This window comes from Erinaceus europaeus, chromosome 16 (assembly GCF_950295315.1).
Source record: "Erinaceus europaeus chromosome 16, mEriEur2.1, whole genome shotgun sequence".
Classification (NCBI taxonomy): domain Eukaryota; kingdom Metazoa; phylum Chordata; class Mammalia; order Eulipotyphla; family Erinaceidae; genus Erinaceus; species Erinaceus europaeus.
The window spans coordinates 3489794-3513586 of record NC_080177.1 but is presented as its reverse complement, the minus strand read 5'-3'; the positions used below and the strand labels follow the sequence as shown (position 1 = coordinate 3513586).

Below are 23793 nucleotides of genomic sequence, written 5' to 3'. Positions count from 1 at the left end.
TCTTTCTCTCGCCCTGTCTCCCCCTCCTCTCTCCATCTCTCTCACACCTGAATTGAGCGCACGTTACAGTGCACAAGGACCCAGTTTTGAGCCCCTAGTCCCCACCTGCAGGAGGAAAGCTTCGTGAGTGGTGAAGCAGGGAGCGGGTGTCTTTTTGTCTCTCTCCCTGTCTCCCCCTTCCCTCTCTATTTCTGGCTATCTCTAGCCAATAAATAAATAAATTATTTTTAAAAGCAGCAGCAGCAGCAGGGGTCCTGACTTCAATACCTGGCACAGCACGTGTAATCGTGAGGCTCCGGCCTCTCCTCCCGTCCCCTCCCGTCCCGTCCCAGAATCCTACAGAAAGTGCGACAGCCCATGGGGGGAGGGCGGGGGGGGGCTGCTCTTCCTCGCAGGAAACACGGTTTCCGTCTGACTTCTACCACACTGGGGGAGACTTGATGTTTTACCCTCTCTTCTCAAAGGAATAGCCAAGAGCTTCCCCAAACCAAGGAAGGAGAGAGAAACCCAGACCCAGCGAGCTCAGAGTTCCACACAAAATAGGTCTGTAAAGACACAGACACACACGGGAGCCAGGTGGTAGCATAGCGGGTTAAGCGCACATGGGCCAGCGTAAGGATCCCGGTTCGAGCCCCCAACTCCCCACCTGCTGGGGAGTCACTTCACAGGCGGTGAAGCAGGTCTGCAGGTGTCTGTCTTTCTCTCCCCCTCTCTGTCTTCCCCTCCCGTCTCCATTTCTCTCTGTCCTATCCAACAATGACAGCAATAACAACAAGACGATAAACAAGGGAAACAAAAGGGAAAAATAAGTAAATAAAAGACACAGACACACACCAAAACACACTGGTTAGTGGACTCAGGAAGAAGAGACCAAAGCTCAAGCTGTCCTGACTGGTTTAGGGGTCATGAAAGCGGGCTGGGAAAAGGCTTACCCGGGAGGGCACACTCCCCACTGGCATGGGGCTCTGGGCTCAAGCCCTGGCACCACAAGGGAGCGCCGTGGGTGCTACTGGGGAAGGTCCACGGGTGAGGAAGTGGTGACGTGGTGTCTCTTTCTGTCCTCTCTCTCAGAGGAGATGAGAGGGGAGGGGAAGGAGGACAGGCCATAGCACACTTTGTTAGAACACACATTCTAGTGCGCAAGGACCCTGGTCCCCACCTGAAGGGCGAAAGCTTCACAAGTGGTGAAGCAGGGCTGCAGGTATCTCTGTCTCTCAACCCGTCTGCACTCCCTTTCCCTCTCAATTTTCTGTCCTCTAACAGAAATAGTTTAAAAGATTAAGAGGAAGAAAGAGTGGGCGGAGGCGGCCGCTTGGCAGTGGTGCGAGTGCCTGAGGCCCTGGACGCTGCATCAGAACACCAGGGACCAGCGCTGGCTCAGAGCTGAAGTTCAGCACCTGCACGCCTGAGGGCTCCAGCTCGGTCCGCAGCACCACAGGAGCCGGGGGGGAGCTCACTGTGGCTCACACGCTCACTAAGTAGATAAAAACAGGAGCTACTGAGAGTGGGGGCAGACTAACGCTCTCACTGCTTCAGCTCCTAACCTTACCATTCCCGGAGAGGGAGGTTTTGAACTGGCTTTAGGAAGGCAGGATATCTGACCTTTTAAAAAAGATGTTTATTTCTTTACAAATAAGAAAGATGGAAGGAGAGAGACGGAAGAAAAAAGAACCCGATATCACTCTGATACATGTGTTGCTAGTATTGAACTCGGGATCTCATGCTTGAAGAGTCCAGTGCTTTATCCACTGCGTCACCTCCAGGACCACTCTGACGTCTTTAATTTCAAGGGTGTCGATTTATAAATAAAGGGGTGGCGAGCAGAGGGTCCCGGGCAGAGGGTCCCGGGCAGAGGGTCCCGGGCAGAGGGTCGCGGGCAGAGGGTCGCGGGCAGAGGGTCGCGGGCACAGGGTCGCGGGCAGAGGGTCGCGGGCAGAGGGTCGCGGGCAGAGGGTCGCAGGCAGAGGGTCGCGGGCACAGGGTCGCGGGCAGAGGGTCCCGGGCAGAGGGTCGCGGGCACAGGGTCGCGGGCACAGGGTCGCGGGCACAGGGTCGCGGGCAGAGGGTCGCGGGCACAGGGTCCCGGGCAGAGGGTCGCGGGCACAGGGTCGCGGGCAGAGGGTCGCGGGCAGAGGGTCGCGGGCACAGGGTCGCGGGCACAGGGTCGCGGGCAGAGGGTCGCGGGCACAGGGTCGCGGGCACAGGGTCGCGGGCAGAGGGTCGCGGGCAGAGGGTCGCGGGCACAGGGTCGCGGGCAGAGGGTCGCGGGCAGAGGGTCGCGGCAGAGGGTCGCGGGCAGAGGGTCGCGGGCACAGGGTCCCGGGCAGAGGGTCGCGGGCACAGGGTCCCGGGCAGAGGGTCGCGGGCACAGGGTCCCGGGCAGAGGGTCGCGGGCACAGGGTCCCGGGCAGAGGGTCGCGGCAGAGGGTCGCGGCAGAGGGTCGCGGGCAGAGGGTCGCGGGCACAGGGTCCCGGGCAGAGGGTCGCGGGCACAGGGTCCCGGGCAGAGGGTCGCGGGCAGAGGGTCGCGGGCACAGGGTCCCGGGCAGAGGGTCGCGGGCACAGGGTCGCGGGCAGAGGTTCGCGGGCAGAGGGTCGCGGGCAGAGGGTCGCGGCAGAGGGTCGCGGGCAGAGGGTCGCGGGCACAGGGTCCCGGGCAGAGGGTCGCGGGCACAGGGTCGCGGGCACAGGATCGCGGGCACAGGGTCCCGGGCAGAGGGTCGCGGCAGAGGGTCGCGGGCAGAGGGTCGCGGGCAGAGGGTCGCGGGCACAGGGTCCCCCGGTCGCGCCCACTCACCCAGGTAGTAGATGCGGTGCGAGTGGGGCCCGTCGGCGTCGCCGCGCTTCACGAACAGGAAGTCGTGCGGCGCCTTGGCCAGGGCGCAGCCGTGCAGCTTCCGCGTGTCGGCCAGCAGCTTCTTGAGCTGGCTCCAGGAATGGCGCTCCACGTAGAACGGCTCGGGCTCGGGCCGGCCCCGGGAGTCGCGGGGGTCGGGGTCGGCCCCGCACTCCGCCCCGCACGCCGCGGTCTCAAACACCTCCACCCCCAGCTGCTCTGTTTCCATCGCCGCCGCCATGTTGCATTTTCCTGCCACGGGAGCGCAGGGAGGAGCTGCTCTGCCCGCCCCGGCCGCCTTCCCGCTCCGCCCGCGCCCGCGCCCGCGCCCGCACCCGCGCCCGCACCCGGACCCGCACCCGCGCCCGGACCCGCACCCGCGCCCGCACCCGGACACGCACCCGCGCCCGCACCCGCGCCCGGACACGCACCCGCACCTGCACCCGCACCCGCGCCCGGACACGCACCCGCACCCGCGCCTGGACACGCACCCGCGCCCGGACACGCACCCGCGCCCGGACACGCACCCGCGCCCGCGCCCGCACCCGGACACGCACCCGCACCCTGACCCGCACCCGGACCCGGACCCAAACCCGCACCCGCACCCGGACCCGCACGCGCACCCTGACCCTGACCCGCACCCGCACCCAAACCCGGGCCCGCGCCGGAACCCGCGCCAGCCCGCCCGCTGTTCTCCAGACCAGCCCGAGCGAGGGTCCGACCCCTCCTCCGCGCTGAGCTCCCGAATCAGATTCAAAGAAAGAGTGCGGTCGCGTCTGTCCGTCTGTCCGTCCGCCCGCCCGGGGCTCCACACACCAAGGCTCCCGCACGCCCGGGCGCACGCCCACCGCCGCCGGCCCGCAGCTGACGGCCGGTCTCCCGACAGGCCTTCCCGCGCCCTCGCAGCCCCGACGGACGGACGGACGGACGGACGGCCGCCAAGCCCCAGCAGAGGCCCTCGCACACCCGCCTCTGGCGCGGAGTCCCGGCTGTGCGAGGGGCCGCTCTCCTCAGGAGCTCCGCGGGGCCGCGCCGCGCGTGCGGGAAGCCCAAGCCCTCGGCCCAGGGCAGCTGTCACCGCGTCACCCGTCACCGTCGCCCGCCCGGACACCTGCCCCACCTACCGGGACACGCAGCGCAGCCCCGCGCGCAGGGCACAAGCCCAAACACACGCCGCGGCCCGCAGCGGGCGCGCTGCCCAGATGAGCTATCTTGCTGGTCCAAAAGAAATTTTTAAAAATCTTTACTGGGGGCCGGGCGGCGGCGCAGCGGGTTAACTGCACGCGGTTCAAGCCCCGGCTCCCCACCTGCAGGGGCGTCGCTTCATAAGTGGTGAAGCGGGTCTGCAGGTGTCTGTCTTCCCCTCCTCTCTCCATGTCTCTCTGTCCTGTCCGACAATGATGACATCCCGAACAACAACAATAATAACTACAACAATGATAAAAAAAAACAAGGGCAACAAAAAAAGGAAAATAAATAAAATATTTTAAGAAATATTTTTTTATTTACAAATATTTATTTTACTGAGGGGCCGAGCAGTGGTGCACCCAGTGGAGCGTACACTTCATGCTGAGGACCTGGGTTCAAACCCGCAGCCACCACATGGAAACAAGAGAACAGGAAGCCTCCTGAGCTGTGAGGCCCTCTGTATCACCCCCTCTGTCTTTCACCCTGTCTGGAAAAGAGAGTGAGAGAATCCACTGGGAGAAGTAGAATGGTACAGCTGCAGAGCCACTGTGACACACACACACAAGTCACCAATTGGGGCTGGGCCTTGCTCGCCCAGTTGAGGGCACACGTCACCATGTTCTCATGCTCAACGGCCTGAGTTCAAGCCCCCACGGCCCACCTGCAGGGAGCAGCAGCAGTAGTGAAATAGTGAAATAGTGCTGCAGATGTCTCTCTCTCCCTCTCCCTCCACCTCAGTCTCTCTGTCTCTACCTAAAAGTAAATAAATAAAATGAACTATAAAAAATAAGTTACCCTCTTGGAAACAATGGGTTGAAACATGCAGAAGAATGAAACTGAACCACTGTATTTCACCAAACACAAAAGTAAATTCCAAGTGGATCAAGGACTTGGATGTTAGACCACAAACTATCAAATACTTAGAGGAAAATATTGGCAGAACTCTTTTCTGCATAAATTTTAAAGACATTTTCAATGAAACGAATCCAATTACAAAGAAGACTAAGGCAAGTATAAACCTATGGGACTACATCAATTTAAAAAGCTTCTTCACAGCAAAAGAAACCACTACCCAAACCAAGAGACCCCTCACAGAATGGGAGATCTTTACATGCCATACATCAGATAAGAGTTTAATAACCAACATATATAAAGAGCTTGCCAGACTCAACAACAAGACAACAAATAACCCCATCCAAAATGGGGGGATGACTTGGACAGAATATTCACCACCAAAGAGATCCAAAAGGCCGAGAAACAAATGAAAAAATGTTCCAAGTCTCTGATTGTCAGAGAAATGCAAATAAAGACAACAATGAGATACCACTTCACTCCTGTGAGAATGTCAGACATCAGAAAAGGTAACAGCAGCAAATGCTGGAAAGGTTGTGAGGTCAAAGGAACCCTCCTACACCGCTGGTGGGAATGTCACTTGGTCCAACCTCTGTGGAGAACAGTCTGGAGAACTCTCAGAAGGCTAGAAATGGACCTACCCTATGATCCTGCAATTCCTCTCCTGGGGATATATCCTAAGGAACCCAACACATCCATCCAAAAAGATCTGTGTACACATATGTTCTTGGCAGCACAATTTGTAATAGCCAAAACCTGGAAGCATCCCAGGTGTCCAACAACAGATGAGTGGCTGAGCAAGTTGTGGTCTAGATACACAATGGAATACTACTCAGCTGTAAAAAATGGTGACTTCACCGTTTTCAGCCGATCTTGGATGGACCTTGAAAAAATCATGTTGAGTGAAATAAGTCAGAAACAGAAGGATGAATATGGGATGATCTCACTCTCAGGCAGAAGTTGAAAAACAAGATCAGAAACGAAAACACAAGTAGAACCTGAAATGGAATTGGCGTATCGCACCAAAGTAAAAGACTCTGGGGAGGGGGTAGGTGGATGGGTTGAGAATACAGGTCCAAGAAGGATGACAGAGGACCTAGTGGGAGTTGTACTGTTATATGGGAAACTGGGGAATGTTATGCATGTACAAACTATTGTATTTACTGTTGAATGTAAAACATTAATTCCCCAATAAAGAAATAAATTAAAAAATAAATAAATAAATAAAAATAAGTTACCCAGTCCCCCACACCACCATAAGCCAGAGCTGAGCAGTGCTCTGGTAAACAAAATAAAAATAAATAAGTAAATAAAGAAATAAAAATAACAATTAAAATAAGTAAGTTACCAGCTACAGAGGGGGAAGTGGCAGCAGGGGCGGGTTGTGAACTAGTCCATTCTGCGCTGGGAACGAAAGGCTTTCTTCAGCTACAATGACTCTCTTCACTGTTTGCAATGTAACAGTTACAAAAGTAGCCCCGAAACTATTAAATAGTTGCACTGGGTCAACAGTTTGCCCTGTTATTACAGCTGAGCACTGAGCACCCAGCGGATGCTGATGCCAACAGACAGACAGACAGACACACAGACACTCCACCGATGCCAACAGACAGACAGACATACAGACACTCCACCCGAGGCGCCGTCGCTGTGAGACCCTGGGGGCTTTTGCCCAACCAAATGCAAGTGTGGGCCTCTACTTTCTATCCAATATGTCAGGAAACCTAGTCCCATCTGTTTTTGTGGAGGGCATTGTCTCTGGGGCTTCACCTCTCTGGGCTGACTTTTTCAGACAGACAGACACACACACAACTTGGATGTGGTGGGGTTTGGGCTGGAACCCAGTCACCCACACAGCAGAGCAGCGCGCTATGCAGTGGAGAGAAGGCATCACACAGACTGAGTTGACTGACTTTTTTCTTTCCTTTTTGCCTCCAGGGTTATTGCTGGGTCTCAGTGCCTGCACCACGAAACCCCTGCTCCTGCAGGCCATTTCTTCCTTTTTTATTTCATTTTATTTTTGGATAGGGCAGAGAAAAATTGAGAGGGAAGGGGGTGACAGAGAGGGGGGAAGAAAGCGACCCCCCTGTAGGTGGGGAGCCAGGGACACGAACCAGGATCCTTGCGCTGGTCCTTGCGCTTTGCACTATGTGCGCTGAACCCGCTGCGCCACTGCCCGCCCCCCCCAGCTGATAGCCCTTCGTCTCCCTGGGTTCGATTCTGAACCTCAGCAACCTAGGAGGTGTCGCAGCAGCGGCTATGGCTCTGAACCTCCCTGAAGAATCTAGTCCCGGGTTCGACTCTCGGCACTGCAAGTGCCAGGGTGATGCTCTGGCTCTCTCTTTCTCTCATGCTGTAAACCAGTCTTTACAACAATTTTGGAATGTGATCTCCGAGCCTCTGCCCACAAGAATGGGCTTAGGAAGGAGGACAGGGAATCTCAGCGGACACCCCACCCTTACCGCCCGGCTCTGAATCAACTTGAAGTTGCTCCTCTGGAAAGCCACACCAGCGTACACCTGAGTGACTGGTTCTCTTTCTAGACACACACGCGCTTGACATTCAAAAGACAGTCTACTGCTCGCACAGCCCACATTTCTGACAGGCCTGACATAACTTAAATGACTGGCACGCACTTGCAACTAAATGATTTGATACTCGCATGTCCGTAACACCCAATATACATTCTCAAATTAAAAATAACAGTCGAGCCCAAGCATCCTCATTTCAGATATTAAAAACAGGGCCAACACCGTCAGCACAGAACATCTCTGCCCCGCCACCTCCCCCGCGCCCCGTCCTGGGAGGGGCTCCCGGCTCCTACCTGACTGTATTTTCATCTGCTCAGATCGCCTCCACATGCAAAGAGATCGTCTTCAAGGACTCGACGTCAGGCGCAGAGCCTTCTGCTCATACTGCTCTCCTCCCGCAGGAGTCTCTCCTCACCGTCCACCCCTGCTTGCTGGAGAAGGAAATGAGACGGAGGCCACTGGTCACTCTTCAAATGGGTCATTGTGACGGTTTTGTTTTTTTAATCTTTGTTTACTGAATAGAGACAGCCAGAAATTGAGAGGGGTGGGGGTGACAGGGAGGAAGCCAGAGAGACACCTGTAGCCCTGCTTCACCACTTGCAAACCGGGGGCTCAAACCTGGGTCCTTGTGCTCTATAACATGTGCGTTCAGTAAGGTGCGACACCACCTGGCCCCCAACCCACGTTTTTTGATCTACAGTCTCTAGCAGAACTACATCCCAATTATTTTACATTTCATTCTAGGCCAAGATTCTACATTTATTTTCGGTAAGTGAGCCCAATGTACGCAAAAGGATATCCTAGCGATTTCTGAGGTTCAGATACACATTAAAAGGACTCAATTGCCCATCTCTAATGACTAATAAAATGGACTCGTGTGGGAGTCAGGAGGTAGCGCAGTGGGTAAGTGCACATGGCGCAAAGCCCAAGGACAGGAGGAAAGATCCTGGTTCGAGCCCCCAGCTCCCCCCCTGCAGGGGAGTCGCTTCACAGGTGGTGAAGTGGGTCTGCAGGTGTGTCTTCCCCTCCCCTCTCCATTTCTCTCTGTCCCATCCAGCAACGACGACATCAATAACAACTACAATAAAACAAGGGCAACAAAAGGAAATATTATTTTTTTAAGAATGGACTCGTGTGTGCCTGGCCGGTCCCTCCTCGTCTTACACAACAGCACACTGGCCAACGCACGCCGAGCAAACCAGGCCGCTTGCAGATGGCACCCTCAGCGCAATGAACAAGGGAATGCTGGAGTAGGCCATTTCTCGTGGAAAGCAAGCATCTCCGCCGTTCACTTGTTGTTGCCGCTGCTTCATTAAGGAGAAAGAACCACACTTCGGCAGCTGTGGTGCTGCGGCGACTCAGGGCCTCACACACGTGCGCCCCACCCTCCACCCGCTCGCTGAGGGGCTTCAGAGCCCAACCCTCCCAAGTCAGAGGCGGCCCCCTCGCAGGTGCTGGATTAGCTACCTTGTCTGGAAGAAGCGCTTGTTGCCAATTCTGGCATAGGAAAGGGCAAAGGTGGCGCGGCCGTGATTACAGCCGCCCCAACTCTCTTGCCCAAGTGGGTGGCTGAGAGACAAGTGGCGAGGAAAGCCATCAGGAGGGGAGGCAGCGGACACTCCACCACGGGCCCGGTGCCCCCTGGCCCCGGGAGGACAGGCCCGGGTTGCTATAACCCTCCGAGGCTATCCCACTCCTGGAGCTCCACGGCAGGCTGGAAGGGGGCACACAGCCCTTCCCAGCTGTGACAGGGGCGCGGGCAGGGGAGTCCTGGCATTCCATCACGTAAACGGAAGTCAGGAGACAGGTCTGAAGGAACGAAACTGGGGAGTGGGGGTAGGGGAGGCTCAGCCACAAAGGCAGGACTTGCAGGCACGAGGTCCTGGGTTCAGTTCCCAGCCCCGGCACCAGCACTAGCCAGAGCCATGCCATGCTCTCCTCTCTCTCTGTCAGCAGCTCCATCATGGCCTGGGAGGGCTACCAGTAGGTGTCAGGCTCATGAAGTCTTAAGTTTGATCCTCTATATCAGATGGGCTAGAATGATGCTCTGCTCCCTCTCCTTCCTTGATGAATAACATAACAAGAATGGACTTCTTTCTTTCTTTCGCCTTCGGGGTTATCGCTGGAGCTCTCTGCTGGCACTACCAATCCCCTGCTCCTGGTGACCACTTCTTTCCATTTTATTGGATAGGGCAGAGAGAAACTGAGAGGGGAGGGGGAGAGACACGGTGAGAAGACAGACACCCGCAGCCCTGCTTCACTGCTTGTGAGTCGTCACCCCCCTCCCAACCGTTGCACATGGGGACCAGGGACTCGAACCCAGACCTTTGTGCAGGTCCTTGAGCTTAACCAGGTATGTCACCACCCAGCCCCGTAATAAATCTCTGAAGGAGGAAAGCCATTGCTTGGGGGGGGGGGGGGAGCAGGTGCAGCAGGGGCGGGGCTTCTGCAATTGCTCCATCGGCAGAGGGGCGCCCTGGCTGGGACCCTGGGCAGCCTGGGGGGCTGGGACAGGGGTGGGGTGGGGGTCCTGGGGGGCTGGGGTCTGGAGGACCTGGAGCCTGGGGAGCTGGGGGCCTGGAGCCTGGGGGGCTGGGGTCTGGAGGGCCTGGAGAGCTGGAGGGCCTGGGGAGCTGGGGGCCTGGAGCCTGGGGTCTAGAGGGCCTGGGGGGCTGGAGGGCCTGGGGGGCTGGGTTTGGAGGGCCTGGGGGGCTGGGTCTGGAGGGCCTGGGGGGCTGGAGGGCCTGGGGGACTGGAGGGCCTGGGTCTGGGGGGCCTGGGGGGCTGGGTCTGGAGGGCCTGGGGTCTAGAGGGCCTGGGGGGCTGGGTCTGGGGGGCCTGGGGGGCCTGGGGTCTGGAGGGCCTGGGGGCCTGGGGTCTGGAGGGCCTGGGGTCTGGGGTCTGGGGCTGGGTCTGGGGGGCCTGGGGTCTGGAGGGCCTGGGGGCCTGGGGTCTGGAGGGCCTGGGGTCTGGGGTCTGGGGCTGGGTATGCACAGTGGCTGGAGCGCGGGGCTCGTGAAGCAGCAGATGCGCTGAACGATGTCCCCCTGCTGCTACTGCTCCCCTGCCCCTGCCCCGGCTCCCCCTGCCCCCGCCCCTGCCCCTGCCCCTGCTGCTGCCCCTGCCCCGGCTCCCCCCGCCCCTGCTCCTGCTGCTGCCCCTGCCCCTGCCCCGGCTCCCCCTGCCCCTGCTCCTGCCCCTGCTCCCGCTGCCCCTGCTCCTGCTGCTGCCCCTGCTCCCGCTGCTCCCCCTGCCCCTGCTCCCCCTATTCCCGCTCCCGCTGCCCCTGCTGCTCCTCGCTGGCTGCATAAACAACTGCATGAACAATAATAATAATCATGACCCTCCGAGACGGCTGGGGGCCGGGCGTGCACAGGGTCGAGCCCCGCCGCCGGCTCTGCAGAGGCTGCGCGAGGCCCCGCGCCCTGCGTCTGTCTGTCAGTCTGTCTGTCTCTGACGGGCCGGCGGCGGGGGCACCCGGGCCCGAGCGGAGTCCCGAGTTCGAGGCCCCGCGCGGCACGTGGGGGGGGGCCCGGCTGCTCCCGGCCCGCGGCGGCCTCCCCGGAGTAACGGCCTCGGGCCCCGCGCGGGCCGCAGAGGACGCGGGAGGGGCGGCACCGCACCTGCCGGCCCGCCCGACGCTCCGGCCTAGGCAGCGGGTCCGCGCCGCCTCATGCCGCGCCGCCCGCACTCCCGGCCCGCTGGCGGCTTCCCGGCGGCGGCGCCCGCGGCTCCCGGCGCGAACGCGGCGCTCAGAGGCGGCGGCGGCGGCGGCGGCTCCGGCACTTCCGGTTCCGCCCCCCGCCCCCCCCCGCCGCCGAGGCGCCGCCGAGACAGGCGGGGCCGAGCCGGTTCCCGAGCGCGCCGCACACAGCGCCGCCTGCTGGCCGGAGGACCGCGCGGCGGGCGGACGGGGCGCGGGGGGGCCCGCTGGGGCCTTGTCGCGTGCCGTGTTTCTCTCGCACTTTTTTTTTTAATTTTTAAAAAGATTTATTTGTTTATTCCCTTTGGATGCCCTTGTTGTTTTATTATTGTTGTTGGAAAGGATACCGCCTGGGAAGCGACTCCCCTGCAGGTGGGGAGCCGGGGCTCGAACCGGGATCCTTACGCCGGTCCTTGCGCTTTGCGCGGCGTGCGCTTAACCCGCTGCGCTACCGCCCGACTCCCGACTTTTTTTTTATTTTATTTTTTAATGTAGCACCAGGGAGTGAACCTTTCACATGCATAATACCCCTGAGCACATCCCTGACCCAACTTTTTTTTTCTTTGTCTCCAGGGTTATTGCTGGGACTCAGTGCAAATCCATTGCTCCTGGAGGTTATTTTTTCCCTTTTGTTGCCCTTGTTTATCCTCATTGTTGTTGGATAGGACAGAAAGAAATGGAGAGAGGAGGGGAAGACAGAAAGGGGGAGAGAAAGACAGACACCTGCAGACCTGCTTCACCGCCTGGGAAGCGACTCCCCTGCAGGTGGGGAGCTGGGGGCTCGAACCCGGACCCTTACTTTGTGCTTTGCGCCACCTGAGCTTAACCCGCTGCTACCACCCAACTTCCTTTTTTTTGTTGTTTTTTAGAACGCCAGAGTTTGGCTCCTATGTGATCCCACCACTCTTAGTGAATTGTTTTTCCTATTCTCTCTCTCTTTTGTATTATATTTATTTATTTTTTGGATAGAGACAGCCAGAAATTGAGAAGGGAGGGAGAGAGGGAGAGAGACAGAGAGACACCCACAGCCCTGCTTCACCACTTGTGAAGATTTCCCCCTGCAGGTGGGGACCAAGGCCTTGAACCCAGGTCTTTGTGCCCTGTGATAAGGTGTGCCACCACCCTTTTCTACTTTCTTTCTTTTTTTAAAAAAGAATTTATTTATTTATTTATGAGAAAGATAGGAGGAGAGATAGAAAGAACCAGATGTCACTCGGGTACATGTGCTGCCGGAGATTGAACTCTGAACTCAGGACCTCATGGTTGAGAATCCAGTGCTTTAATGCTTTACCCACTGACCCACCCCCCTCCCAGACCACTCTAATCTCTTTCTTAAAAAAAAAAAAAAAAAAGGGGGGGGATCAGGTGGTAGCACAGTGGGTTAAGCGCACATGGCACGAAGTGCAAGAACCTTCGAAAGGATCCCAGATCGAGCCCCGGCTCCCCACCTGCAGGGGAGTCACTTCACAAACAGTGAAGCAGGTCTGCAGGTGTCTGTCTTTCTCTCCCTCCCCCTCTTTGTCTTTCCCTCTTCTCTCCACTTCTCTCTGCCCTATCCAACAATGACATCAATAACAACAATAGGGGAGTCGGGCTGTAGCGCAGCGGGTTAAGCGCAGGTGGCGCTAAGCTCAAGGACCAGAGTCAGGATCCCGGTTCGAACCCCCGGCTCCCCACCTGCAGGGGAGTCACTTCACACACAGGCGGTGAAGCAGGTCTGCAGGTGTCTGTCTTTTTCTCCCCCTCTCTGTCTTCCCCTCCTCTCTCCATTTCTCTCTGTCCTATCCAACAACAACGACATCAATAATAACTACAACAATAAAACAACAAGGGCAACAAAAGGGAATAAATAAATAAAATAAAATAAATTAAAAAAAAAGAAAATAACAACAATAATGACCACAACAATGATAAAACAATAAGGGCAACAAAAGAGGAAAAAATGGTCTCCAAGAGCAGTGGATTTGTGGTGCAGGCACCGAGCCCCAGTAATAACCCTGGAAGCAAAAAAAAAAAAAAAAAAAGATATAGGGGCCAGACAGTGGCACATGTTACCATGCACAAGCACCTGGGTTCAAGCCGCCCAGTCCGGTGGAGCAGGGCTGCAGATGTCTCTCTCACTCTTGATTTCCTCATTCCATCTCAGTTTCTGTCTGTCTCTAGCCAATAAATAAATAAATGTCATAAAAAATCACCCAGAAAACATTTGAATATAGGGCAGGGGTAGATTGCATAATGGTTAAGCAAAGAGAAGCTCCAAAGTCCCAGGTTCAATCCCCTGCACTACCTATAAGCCAGAGCTGAGCAGTGCTCTAGTTAAATAAATAAATACAAAAAAAGAGGTAGGGGCCGGGCACTCTGACAACCTGGCTGAGCTCACATGTTACCATGCACGAGAACCCAGGTTGAAAGCTCCCATCCCCACCTGCAGGAGGCTGAACCGCCAGGCCTCTTGCAGGCAAGGCCTGGGAGTCTCTGTGCTGTCTCCCGAACCCCAAAAGAAGCTCACGGAGGGCACTTTATATGCAGGGGGTCTGGACACCAGAAACAGTGGCCGGCGGTTTGATCTGAGAAGATCAAAACCCTCTTAAAAACAAAAAGCTGTATGTTCATATTAATAATAGAGAATTTGGGGATCGGGTGGTAGCGCAGCGGGTTAAGCACACATGTCGTGAAGCAAGGACCTGGCTCAAGGAAACCGGTTCGAGTCCCCGGCTCCCCACCTGCAGGGGAGTCGCTTCACAGGCGGTGAAGCAGGTCTGCAGGTGTCTGTCTTTCTCTCCCCCTCTCTGTCTCCCCTCCTCTCTCCATTTCTCTCTGTCCTATCCAACAACGACGACATCAATAACAACAACAATGATAACTACAACAATAAAACAACAAGGGCAACAAAAGGAAATAAATAAATAAATATTAAAAGAAAGAAAGAAAGAAAGAAAGAAAGAAAGAAAGAAAGAAAGAAAGAAAGAAAAGAAAAGAAAAGAAAGCTGCCCCCAGCCCCGACCGCATCCCTCTTCCCCGGCAGACAGACACTCAGCAAGGCCGTGTGTGGCTTCAGGGCTGGTGGAATAGCTCTCGCGGACAGTGTGCCGTTTTGTCATAAGCACAGCCCAGGTTCGAGCCTGAACCACACCATACTGGAGGGGAAACAAAAGCCACGTGTGGCCTGAGAATCCAGAGTTGGTGCTGGTGACCACATCTAGGAAGAGGGTCACCTTCCAGGGAGGACTTGCATCTTCATCTGCCCAGTAGCAGTCGCTAGGCCTCAGGGGCAACCTTCTGCTTGGCAGGACCTCTTGGCTCCATCTTTTTTCCCCCCAATTTCAGTGAGAGTTTCACAAAAGAGGAAGGAAGAGGGAGAAGCCTGCCAGAAAGCCACCCTGGTCCTGCGACGCCAGAAATAGCGCCGACGTCTCAAGTCCTGCGCGTCCCCAGCTGAGCTGTTTCCCCGGCCTCCCTGGGCCATCTTCTCCACTCATCTTTTTTATTTTCATTGTTTTTTTATTCCTCCAAGGTTATAACTGGGGATTGGTGCCAGCATTATGAATCCACTGCTTCTGGTAGCTTTTTTTTTTTTTTTTTTCATTTTATTGGCTAGAACAGGGAGAAATTGAGAGAGATGGGGGAGATAGGGAGAGAGAAAGACAGACACCTGGGGCTGGGGAGACAGCATAATGGTTATGCAAAAGACTTTCAAGCCTGAGGCTCCAAAGTCTCAGGTTCAGTGCCCAGCACCATCATCAGCCAGAGCTGAGCAGGGCTCTGGTAGCTCTCTCTGTATCTTTCTCTCTGTATCCCTCTTTCACTAAAATAAATAAATAAATAAATATATATATATATATATTAAAAAGAAAGAAAGACAGACAGACACCTGCAGACCTGCTTCACTACTAATGAAGTGTTCCCCTGCAGGTGGGGATGGGGGCTTGAACCCTAGTTCTTGTATGGGGTGATATGTGGGGTCAGCCCAGTGTGCCCCTGCCTCCCCTCCCCTTGTGCTGTTCTTTATTCCCTCTACATTTCCCCTGAACTCTAATAAATATAGATATAGATATTCCTGCCAATGCCAGGTGCATGTCGTGCATGTATGATCTACTCTTTCTGGGCCTATTCTTTCACTCTTTTTGTGATAGACACTGAGATAGAGACACAAAGTGAAGAGAGAGACCAGTGGTCCAGCAGGTGGTGCAGTGGATAAAGCATCGGACTCTCAAGCGTGAGGTCCTGAGTTCAATAGCTGGCAGCACAGGTACCAGAGTGACGTCTGGTTCTTTCTCTCTCCTATCTTTCTCATGAATAAATAAATAAAAGCTTTAGAAAAAGAGAGAGAGAGAGAGAGAGAGAGAGAGAGGGACCAAAGCATCAACCCACCATCCACAGAGCTTCCCCCAGAGCCATGGTGCTGGCATGTGGTGTCAGGGCTTGCACCCTGGCCTCCGCGCATGGTAAGATGTGCACTCTCTCAGAGGAGCTACCTCCTGGGCCCATGCTTGAGGAGATCTAGAGGCTACTCTCCCCCTTCATTTTTTTTTTTTTAAACAATTTTTTAAAATATTTATTTTCCCTTTTTGTTGCCCTTGTTTTATTGTTGTGGTTATTGTTGTTGTTATTGATGTCTTCATTGTTGGATAGGACAGAGAGAAATAGAGAGAGGAGGGGAAGACAGAGAGGGGGAGAGAAAGACAGACACCTGCAGACCTGCTTCACTGCCTGTGAAGCGACTCCCCTGCAGGTGGGGAGCCCGGCGCTCGAACTGGGATCCTTACGCCGCGGGTCCTTGTGCTTTGCACCACCTACCTGCACTTAACCTGCTGCGCTACTGCCCAACTCCCCCTTTTTTTCCTCTTTTTTTCTTGTCAAATGCTCCTGGAGGGAGGAGGCCCTGGCAGCTGCAAGTTCAGGACCGGCTGGTAACAGTGTGCAGGTGTGAGTGCAGCTCTGTCACTGAGCCTGCTGGAGAGACTCTCCCGGGAGCGAGCAGTCTAGATGCCTCTCCTTGCCTCTCAGAAGGTGAGCCTTGGCCAAGGGCGGCTGATAAGCCTGGGGTTTGGGAACCTGGGGAGGAGTTAGGGAGGTGTGACAGGTCCCTGGGCTGCGACCAGACACTGATCCGCTGGGCTGAGGGTCACTGACCCTGCTGGCAGTTAAAGCTGGATTCGCATCCAGTGTCAGGCAAAGATTAGGAGTGCACCCTCCCCGCATTCCTGCTCACCTGGTTCCTTCAAAATAAGGAAGGGCTGTAGGGGTTGGTCTAGAAGCAATATCAGAAAAGCCCTCCATGAGGGGAGGGCAGGGGAGGGAAAGGGGTCGGTAAGGAGCTCATTCAGATACTCTGCTGCTTCACCACGTGCGACGCAGGTCGCAGCCTGGCCCTCACCATATTAAAGGAAACTTAGGTACTGTGTCTCTATCTAAATAAATACATAAACTGAGAAATAAATACAAAAAGGAGCAGGGAGGGGGGCGGGCGGTAGTGCAGCATGTTAAGCGCACATGGAGCGAAGCGCAAGGACCAGCATAAGGATCCGGGTTCCAGCCCCGGACTCCCCACCTGCTGGGGGGTCACTTCACAAGTGGTGAAGCAGGTCTGCAGGTGTCTGTCTTTCTCTCCCTCTCTCTGACTTCCCCTCCTCTCTCCATTTCTCTCTGTCCTATCCAACAATGACAACATCAATAACAATAATAATAACTACAACAATGAAAAACAACAAGGGCAACAAAAGGGAAAATAAATAAATAAAATTAAAAATAATAATAATAAAGAAGCAGGGAAATCTGAAGGCTTTGGACCCCTCCCTGTTTGCCTGCAAATCCAGCTCTTGGCTTTCCAGGACTGCCCTCCCCCCACACCCCTCTCTCTATACCTGGCCTATTAGTCCTTGTCTGATGCAGCAACCACAATCCCCTACAAACCAAAGTTTACCCAATAAGTGACCCAAACAAAAAGTGCTGATGTGGAGGCCAGTGGCAAGCCCCGTTAAACCCACATAGTATAAAGCTAAGGACTGGTGCAAGGTTCTGGGTTTGTGCCCTGGCTCCCTACCTGCGGGGGGGGGGGGGGGTGTCCGCTTCACAAGCTCACAGCAGTAAAGCGGGTCTGCAGGTGTCTTTCGCCTTCCCTCTCTAGCTCCTCCTCCTCCTCAGTTCCTCTCTGTCCTCATGGAGAAAATGACAGCCAGGAACAGTGGATTTGTAGTGCTGGCACCGAGCTCCAGCTATAAACCTGGAAGGAAAAAAAAGTAAGACACTGAGTTATAGTCTCCTCTCCCTGCCCCACGTCTGCCTCAACCCTGGCAGGTGTGGTGCCAGGAATTGGACCTGGGCCCTCAAACAGCGAAACTCTTGAGTTTTACCAGCTAAACAACCTTCCTGGCTGTAGAAAAAAAAAAAATTTTTTTTGCCTCCAGGGTTATTGCTGGAGCTAGGTGACCGCACTGCAAATCCACTGCTCCTGGAGGCCATTTTCCCCCCTTTTGTTGCCCTGTTGTCATTATTGTTATTGCTGCAATTGCTGTTGTTGGATAGGACAGAGAGAAATCAAGAGAGGAGGGAAAGACAGAGAGAGGGATTCATAGTGCAGGCACTGAGCCCCAGCAATAATAACCCTAGAGGCAAAAAAAAAAAAAAAAAAAGAGAGAGAGACTCTCAGACCTGAGGCTCTGAAGTCCCAGGTTCAATTTCCCGCACCACCATAAGCCAGAGCTGAGCAGTGAGCCCTCTGGTTACAAAAAACAAATAAACAATATACCTATATGCATATATATAAATAAAAATTTAAAAATAAATTTAAAAGTAAAAAAAGACTCCCCCCTACAGGTGAAGTCCAGGGACATGAACCTGGGAAGTTGCGCGTGGTAACATGCTCTTAACCAGCGCACCACTGCCCAGCCTCCTCCTCCCCGAGAACATCGTGTGACGTGTGCATGGCAGCACTGGCTAACACCGCGCAGGTGTTATCCTGTGACCCAGTAATCTGCTCCCAGACATCGACCCCAGAGAGTGAGGCCCGCTGCTTCATCATTTCCACTTCCATTGCCATTTTATTGCTGGCCACTAAAAACATTGCAACGTCCGTCTTCCGGATAACAAGTAAGCATGTGGCATAGCAGTTCACTGAACGACTGTGTAGGACCCCAGGGGTGAAGTGTTGACTCCCACAAGCACATGCGCACACAGAGACTTGAGGGTGAGTGAAAGCAGCAGACCCCAGCGAGCCGGCGGTAGTGCAGCGGGTTAAGCGCACGTGGCGTGAAGCGCAAGGACCCGCCTAAGGATCCCGGTTCGAGCCCCCGGCTCCCCACTTGCAGGGGAGTCGCTTCACAAGCGATGAAACAGGTCTGCAGGTGTCTGTCTTTCTCTCCCCCCTCTGTTTTCCCCTCCTCTCTCCATCTCTCTGTCCTATCCAACAATGACGACATCAATAACAACAACAATAATAACTACAACAATAAAACAAGGGCAACAAAAGGGAATGAATAAATATAAAAAATCATATATAAAAAGAAGTGGACCCCAGGTGTACATGATGTGACTTCTACTATATGAAGTTCAAGGACAGACAAGAACTGTTCCAATTCCAGGAGGAGTCACAGTAGTTAGTCATCACTGGACCGAGGGAAGGGAGGCTAGGCTGAGAGACGGTTCACCCGGTAGAGAACACACAGCTACGCACACGCACACGAGGACACGGGTTTGAGCCCCTGGGCTCTAGGAGCAATGGTGTGGGGGTGTTTCTTCACCTTTCTGTCTTTCTACTACCACCCCCCCAACCACATCTCTTACCTTCTATCTGGAAAGAAGAGGAAAAAAATGAGGGGGGGGAAAGAGTCTGGGGGCTGTGGCACCCCCAGCTAAGCACACATATTCCCATGTATAAGGACCCAGGTTCAAGCCCCTAGCCCCCACCTGAGGGTGGAAGGCTCACAAGCGGTGAAGCAATGCTGCAGGTGTCTCTCCTCCTCCTTCTCTATCTCTGCTTCCTCTCTTGGTTTTTCTTTGGCTCTATCCAATAGAATAAAAATAAATAAATAAATGTAAAAAATAAGAAAACAAAACATGATTTTAAAAAAAGTGGGAGTCAGCAGGGCGCAGCGGAGTCACACAGGCCATGACGTCTCAGCCAAGCCCTGGTGGCCAAAAGGGAAAAGAAAAATGAAAATGATATTCTACGATAGGCCTTGATCTGGGTGGTAGTTATGCAGGTAAATTTTTTCCATTTTGAATGAGGGAGGCAACAGAGTGGTCATGTAAAGGACTCTCATGCAGGGGCCAGGTGGTTAAGTGCACATGTCTCTATGCTCAAGGACCTGGGTTCAAGCCCCTGGTCCCCACCTGCAGGGGAAAGCTTTACGAGTGGCAAAGCAGTGTTGGAGGTGCCTCTCTCTCTCTCTCTCTCTCCCCTTCTCCTGCTCAATTTCTCTCTGTCACTATCTAATAAATTAAAATAAAAATAAAAAGATTCTTATACCTAAGGTCCTAAGGTACAATCCCAGGCACCACTATAAGCCAGAACTGGGCAGTGCTCTAGCTGAAAATTAACTAACTATTTAAAAAGGATTTTTTTCGGGGACCAGGTGGTGATGCACCTGACTAAGTGCTCCCATTTCAGTGCTCGAGGACCTGGGTTCATGCCCCTGGACCCCACCTGCAGGGGAGGAAGCTTCATGAGTGGTGAAGCAGGGCTGCAGGTGTCTCTCTGTCTCTCTCCCTACCTCTTTGATTTCTGACTGTCTCTATCTGATAAACAAATAAAGATAATACAAACATTTTAAGTCTTTTTTCCATTTCTTCTGCACTTTAATTTTTATTCTTTGATTTTTTGAGTGCCAAGGGCATTATGCTTGGATGATTTCACTGCTTCTGGCAGATTCTTATCTTTTCCTTTTAAATTTTAAGATGCAAAGATGAAGAGGAGACAAACCCCATGGCATCATGTGGTTCTGGGAGCCTCGAACCCCGGTCCTCATGCTTGGAAAAACACACGTCTATTGGGTGACCAGTCTCCTATCTCCCAGCCCCTCTACCTCAACTGTCAAAAAGTATCCCAGGTCCCATCTGCACTGTAGGAAAGACAAGGCGATGAAAATAGTTTGATCCGTTCAAAGATTTTTTTTTTTTTTGCTTCCAGGGTTATTGCTGGGGCTCGGTGCCTGCACTACAAATCCCCTGCTCCTGGAGGCTATTTTTCCCATTTTGTTACCCTTGTTGTTATGCTTGTTGTAGTTGTTATTGTTGTCATAGCTGCTGTTGTTGTTCTATAGGACAGAGAAAAATGGAGAGAGGGAGGAGAAGACAGAGAGGAGGAGAGAAAGATAGACACCTGCAGACCTGCTTCATGACTTGCAAAGCAACTTCCTGCAGGTGGGGATCCTTACGCCATCCCTTGTGCTTTGCGTCATGTGTGCTTAACCGCTGTTCAAAGATGTTTTACCTGCAGAGGCCTAGGCTGCTGTGTTCATCAGCCACCCCCCCCCCCCATGGGTCTGCAGGCTGCCAACTCCTCCTTGCCAGGGTGTGCCTGCCAAGCAGATATTTGCTTTGCTAATCTCCACTTTCACAAACTTCCTTGGCTCCTGTGTGTTCTGGATACAAAGTACAAACATGTCATTGAAACAAGCAGAGCCTTTTCCTAATCCGCTCCCCTACCTGCTTTGTCTCCCATGATCCTCAGCTTCTCCCTCCCCTCAATGCCCAGCTCTTTCCTCTCTGTCTCTGGACCTCAGCCGGAGACAAAACTCCCCCAAAAGACTGGCTTTGGGTTGTCCCTTTTGGGTCTGAGAGGAGGTGATAACCAAAGACCAATAAGTGAGAGTGAACTTTGTTATAACTCTTCATCTGCTCAAGCTCAAGGAATGCTGTAGAGACTCCTGGCCTGCTGGCTGCCCCTCTCACATGGGGATAGAGATGGTTAGGCCCACGGATGGGCTCTGTTCTAGGAAGGAGTGTGGGGAACCCTGGCTTGAGGGGGCCCCCAATCCAGCTCCTCTCTCTCCCACCCTCTCCCACCCCGACTTTGATAAAAGGCCCTCTGAGTGAAAGAGGTTGGTCTGACACATTTCATTCTGAATAGCAGGAGATGGAATCTCCCTGCAAAAGCTGGTACAACCAGTCTTGGGTTTCTGTGGACCCTGCCTGTGCATTTTCATTCTGTTTCAAGAACTTTGCTAAACAGGTGGGTCTGGTTCATCCTCTGGTGTAGAAAAGGAAAAAGAAAAAAAAGTTTTCATTAAAATAATTAATAGAAGGGAGTTGGGCGGCAGCGCAGCGGGTTAAGTGTATGTGGCTCTCGAGCCCCCGGCTCCCCACCTGCAGGGGAGGTCACTCCAAGAGCAGTGAAGCAGGTCTGCAGGTGTCTGTCTTTCTCTCCCCCTCTGTCTTCCCCTCCTCTCTCCATTTCTCTCTGTCCTATTCAACAATGACGACAACAACAACAACAACAATAATAACTACAACAATAATAAAAAAGGACAACAAAAGGGGGAAAAAGCAAATTAAAAAAAATTAAAATTAATAGAGCAGTCTGGGAGTGGTACGGCTGTAGAACTCTGGACTTCTAAGCAAGAGAAACTTGAGTTTGTTCCCCTGAACCACATATTCCAAAGTCCAGCTTTGGTCTCTCTCTGTGGATCTCTAATGATATGAATAAAATAGTTCTTTGGGGCCAGGTAGTGGTGCTCCTGCTTTAGCGCACATATTAGCATGCACAAGGACCCAGGTTCGAGCTCCGGCTCCCCACCTGAAGGAGGGGCACCTCACAAGTGTCTGCTTTGCTTTCCCGTCTCTCTCTCCTCTCCCTTTCTCGATCCCTTTGTGTTCTATCTAATACAAATTAAAGGGGGGGGGAAATGGCCACCTGGAGCAGTGACGAATTCATAGTGTGGGCATTGAACCCCAGCAATAACCCCGGTGGCAGAAAAAAAAAGTAATAAAATAGGCTAGCAAGATAGCTCACCTGGGAAGGTGCTTGCTTTGACCCAGGTTCAAGCCTTGCCCCTGCCATGCTGGTGGATGCTTCAGTACTGTAGTGTCTCTCCCTCTCTACTGTCTCTCTGTATTTCTTTCTTTAATTAAATTAATTAATTAATTACTTTTTACCTAAATTAACCCATTAATTACAGGCTAGCTTCTTCTACTGGTCTTTCAACCTCTTCAGTCCTTTACGGTGCTGGCAGAAATGGTGCTGTAAGTCCAGGCACCACGAGCTATGTATGGCTTTTATATAGGAACCACTGTCACTGTATTTGTTTTCTTTTTCTTTCTTTCATTTTTTTTTTTCCCCCAGAGCACTGTTTGGCTCTGCATTATGGTGGTGTGGGGAACTGAACCTTCGACTTTGGAGCCTCAGGCATGAGAGCTTCTTTTCATAACCATTATGCTATGTCCCTCAATCTATTATTGTATTCCTTTTTTCTTTTTGCCTCCAGGGTTATCTCTGGGGCTTGGTGCCTGTACTATGAATCCACTGCTCCTAGAGGCCATTTCCCCCATTTTGTTGCCCTTGTTGTTGTTGTCGTCATTGCTGTCGTTGTTGGATAGGACAGAGAGAAATGGAGAGAGGAGGGGAAGACAGAGAGGGGGAGAGAAAGACAGACGCCTGCAGACCTGCTTCACTGCTTGTGAAGCGACCCCCCTTCAGGTTGTGAGCCGGGGCTCGAGACGGGATCCTTGAATTGGTCTTTGTGCTTCCTGCCATGTGCGCTTAACTCGCTGCGCTATCGCCTGGCGCCCCATCACTGTATCTCTATCTGATCTCCCATCCAAGTACTAACCAGACCTGACCCTGCTTAGCTTCCAAGATCAGGTACATTCAGAGTGTTACGGTTTTCTTTCTATCTTGATCAAGTCGACCCAGAGGGCTGAAGCACTATCACCACAAAAACACTGTCACAAAGTACGGCCTCTGATTACACAAAACAAAGGATTCTGGGGAAGGAAGGGAAGAGACGGGGTGGAGAGGGTTTTGGGATCCTGGTGCCTGATGATGGAAACACATCAGAGTTGGGGGTGAGAGTATTCTGCAGATTCTGCACCTATCACGAAGAGATAAGGAATTGTATCCATGTGTCAACAGCTGTAATCCATGAACACCCCCTCCTGACATAATGGTTTAACAAAAAGAAAAAAGAAAAAGTTTGCCACCCCCCCCAAAGGGAGGACAGCCTGCTGCACCTGCTGATTCCAAGGAAGGGCTTGAGTGGTGACGTCACACGCGAGAGCGCCCGCCCCTCGCTGTTGCTCGCCAGGCCGACCTGGCCCCACCCACATCGCGCTCGCCCCGCCCCTCGCCGCCCCAAGTCGGGGTATGGCCCCGCCCCTCGCCTTTGCCCCGCCCCCACAGCCGCCGCTCGGCCAACATGGCCCCGCCCCCGCCCCTCACTGTCCTCACTCAGCTGACGTGCCCCTGCTCGTTGCGTTTGCCCCGCCCCGCCGCACTCGCCCCGCCCCTCGCAGCCCCCATTCAGCAAGCACGGCCCCGTTCCCTCCGCGCACGCCCCGCCCACCGCTTTTTGCCCCGCCCCGCCGCACTCGCCCCGCCCCTCGCAGCCCCCATTCAGCAAGCACGGCCCCGCCGCGTTCGCCACGCCCCTCTCCGCCGACATGGCTCCGCCCCCCGTCGCCGTCCCTCCCCTTGCCGGCGGGCTCGCGCTCATCCACCCTCAGCTCGCGCTGCATCCGCCCCCCCC

At 54.1% G+C, this 23793-nt stretch overlaps 1 protein-coding gene across 2 annotated transcripts in view; it reads right to left on the bottom strand.

The window, feature by feature from the left end:
- DPP8 (dipeptidyl peptidase 8) overlaps positions 1-11204 on the bottom strand; it is a 46150-nt gene extending 34946 nt beyond the window's left edge. For both annotated transcript variants that reach the window (XM_060174300.1, XM_060174302.1), the window contains exons 1-3: positions 11031-11204; positions 7701-7838; positions 2798-3088 (exon numbers count right to left, since the gene is read on the bottom strand). In XM_060174300.1, coding sequence (XP_060030283.1) covers positions 2798-3088; positions 7701-7737 — 328 coding nt within the window. In that variant the 5' untranslated portion in view covers positions 7738-7838; positions 11031-11204. The remainder of the gene's footprint in view (positions 1-2797; positions 3089-7700; positions 7839-11030) is intronic.
- Between the last annotated feature and the right edge of the window lie 12589 nt (positions 11205-23793).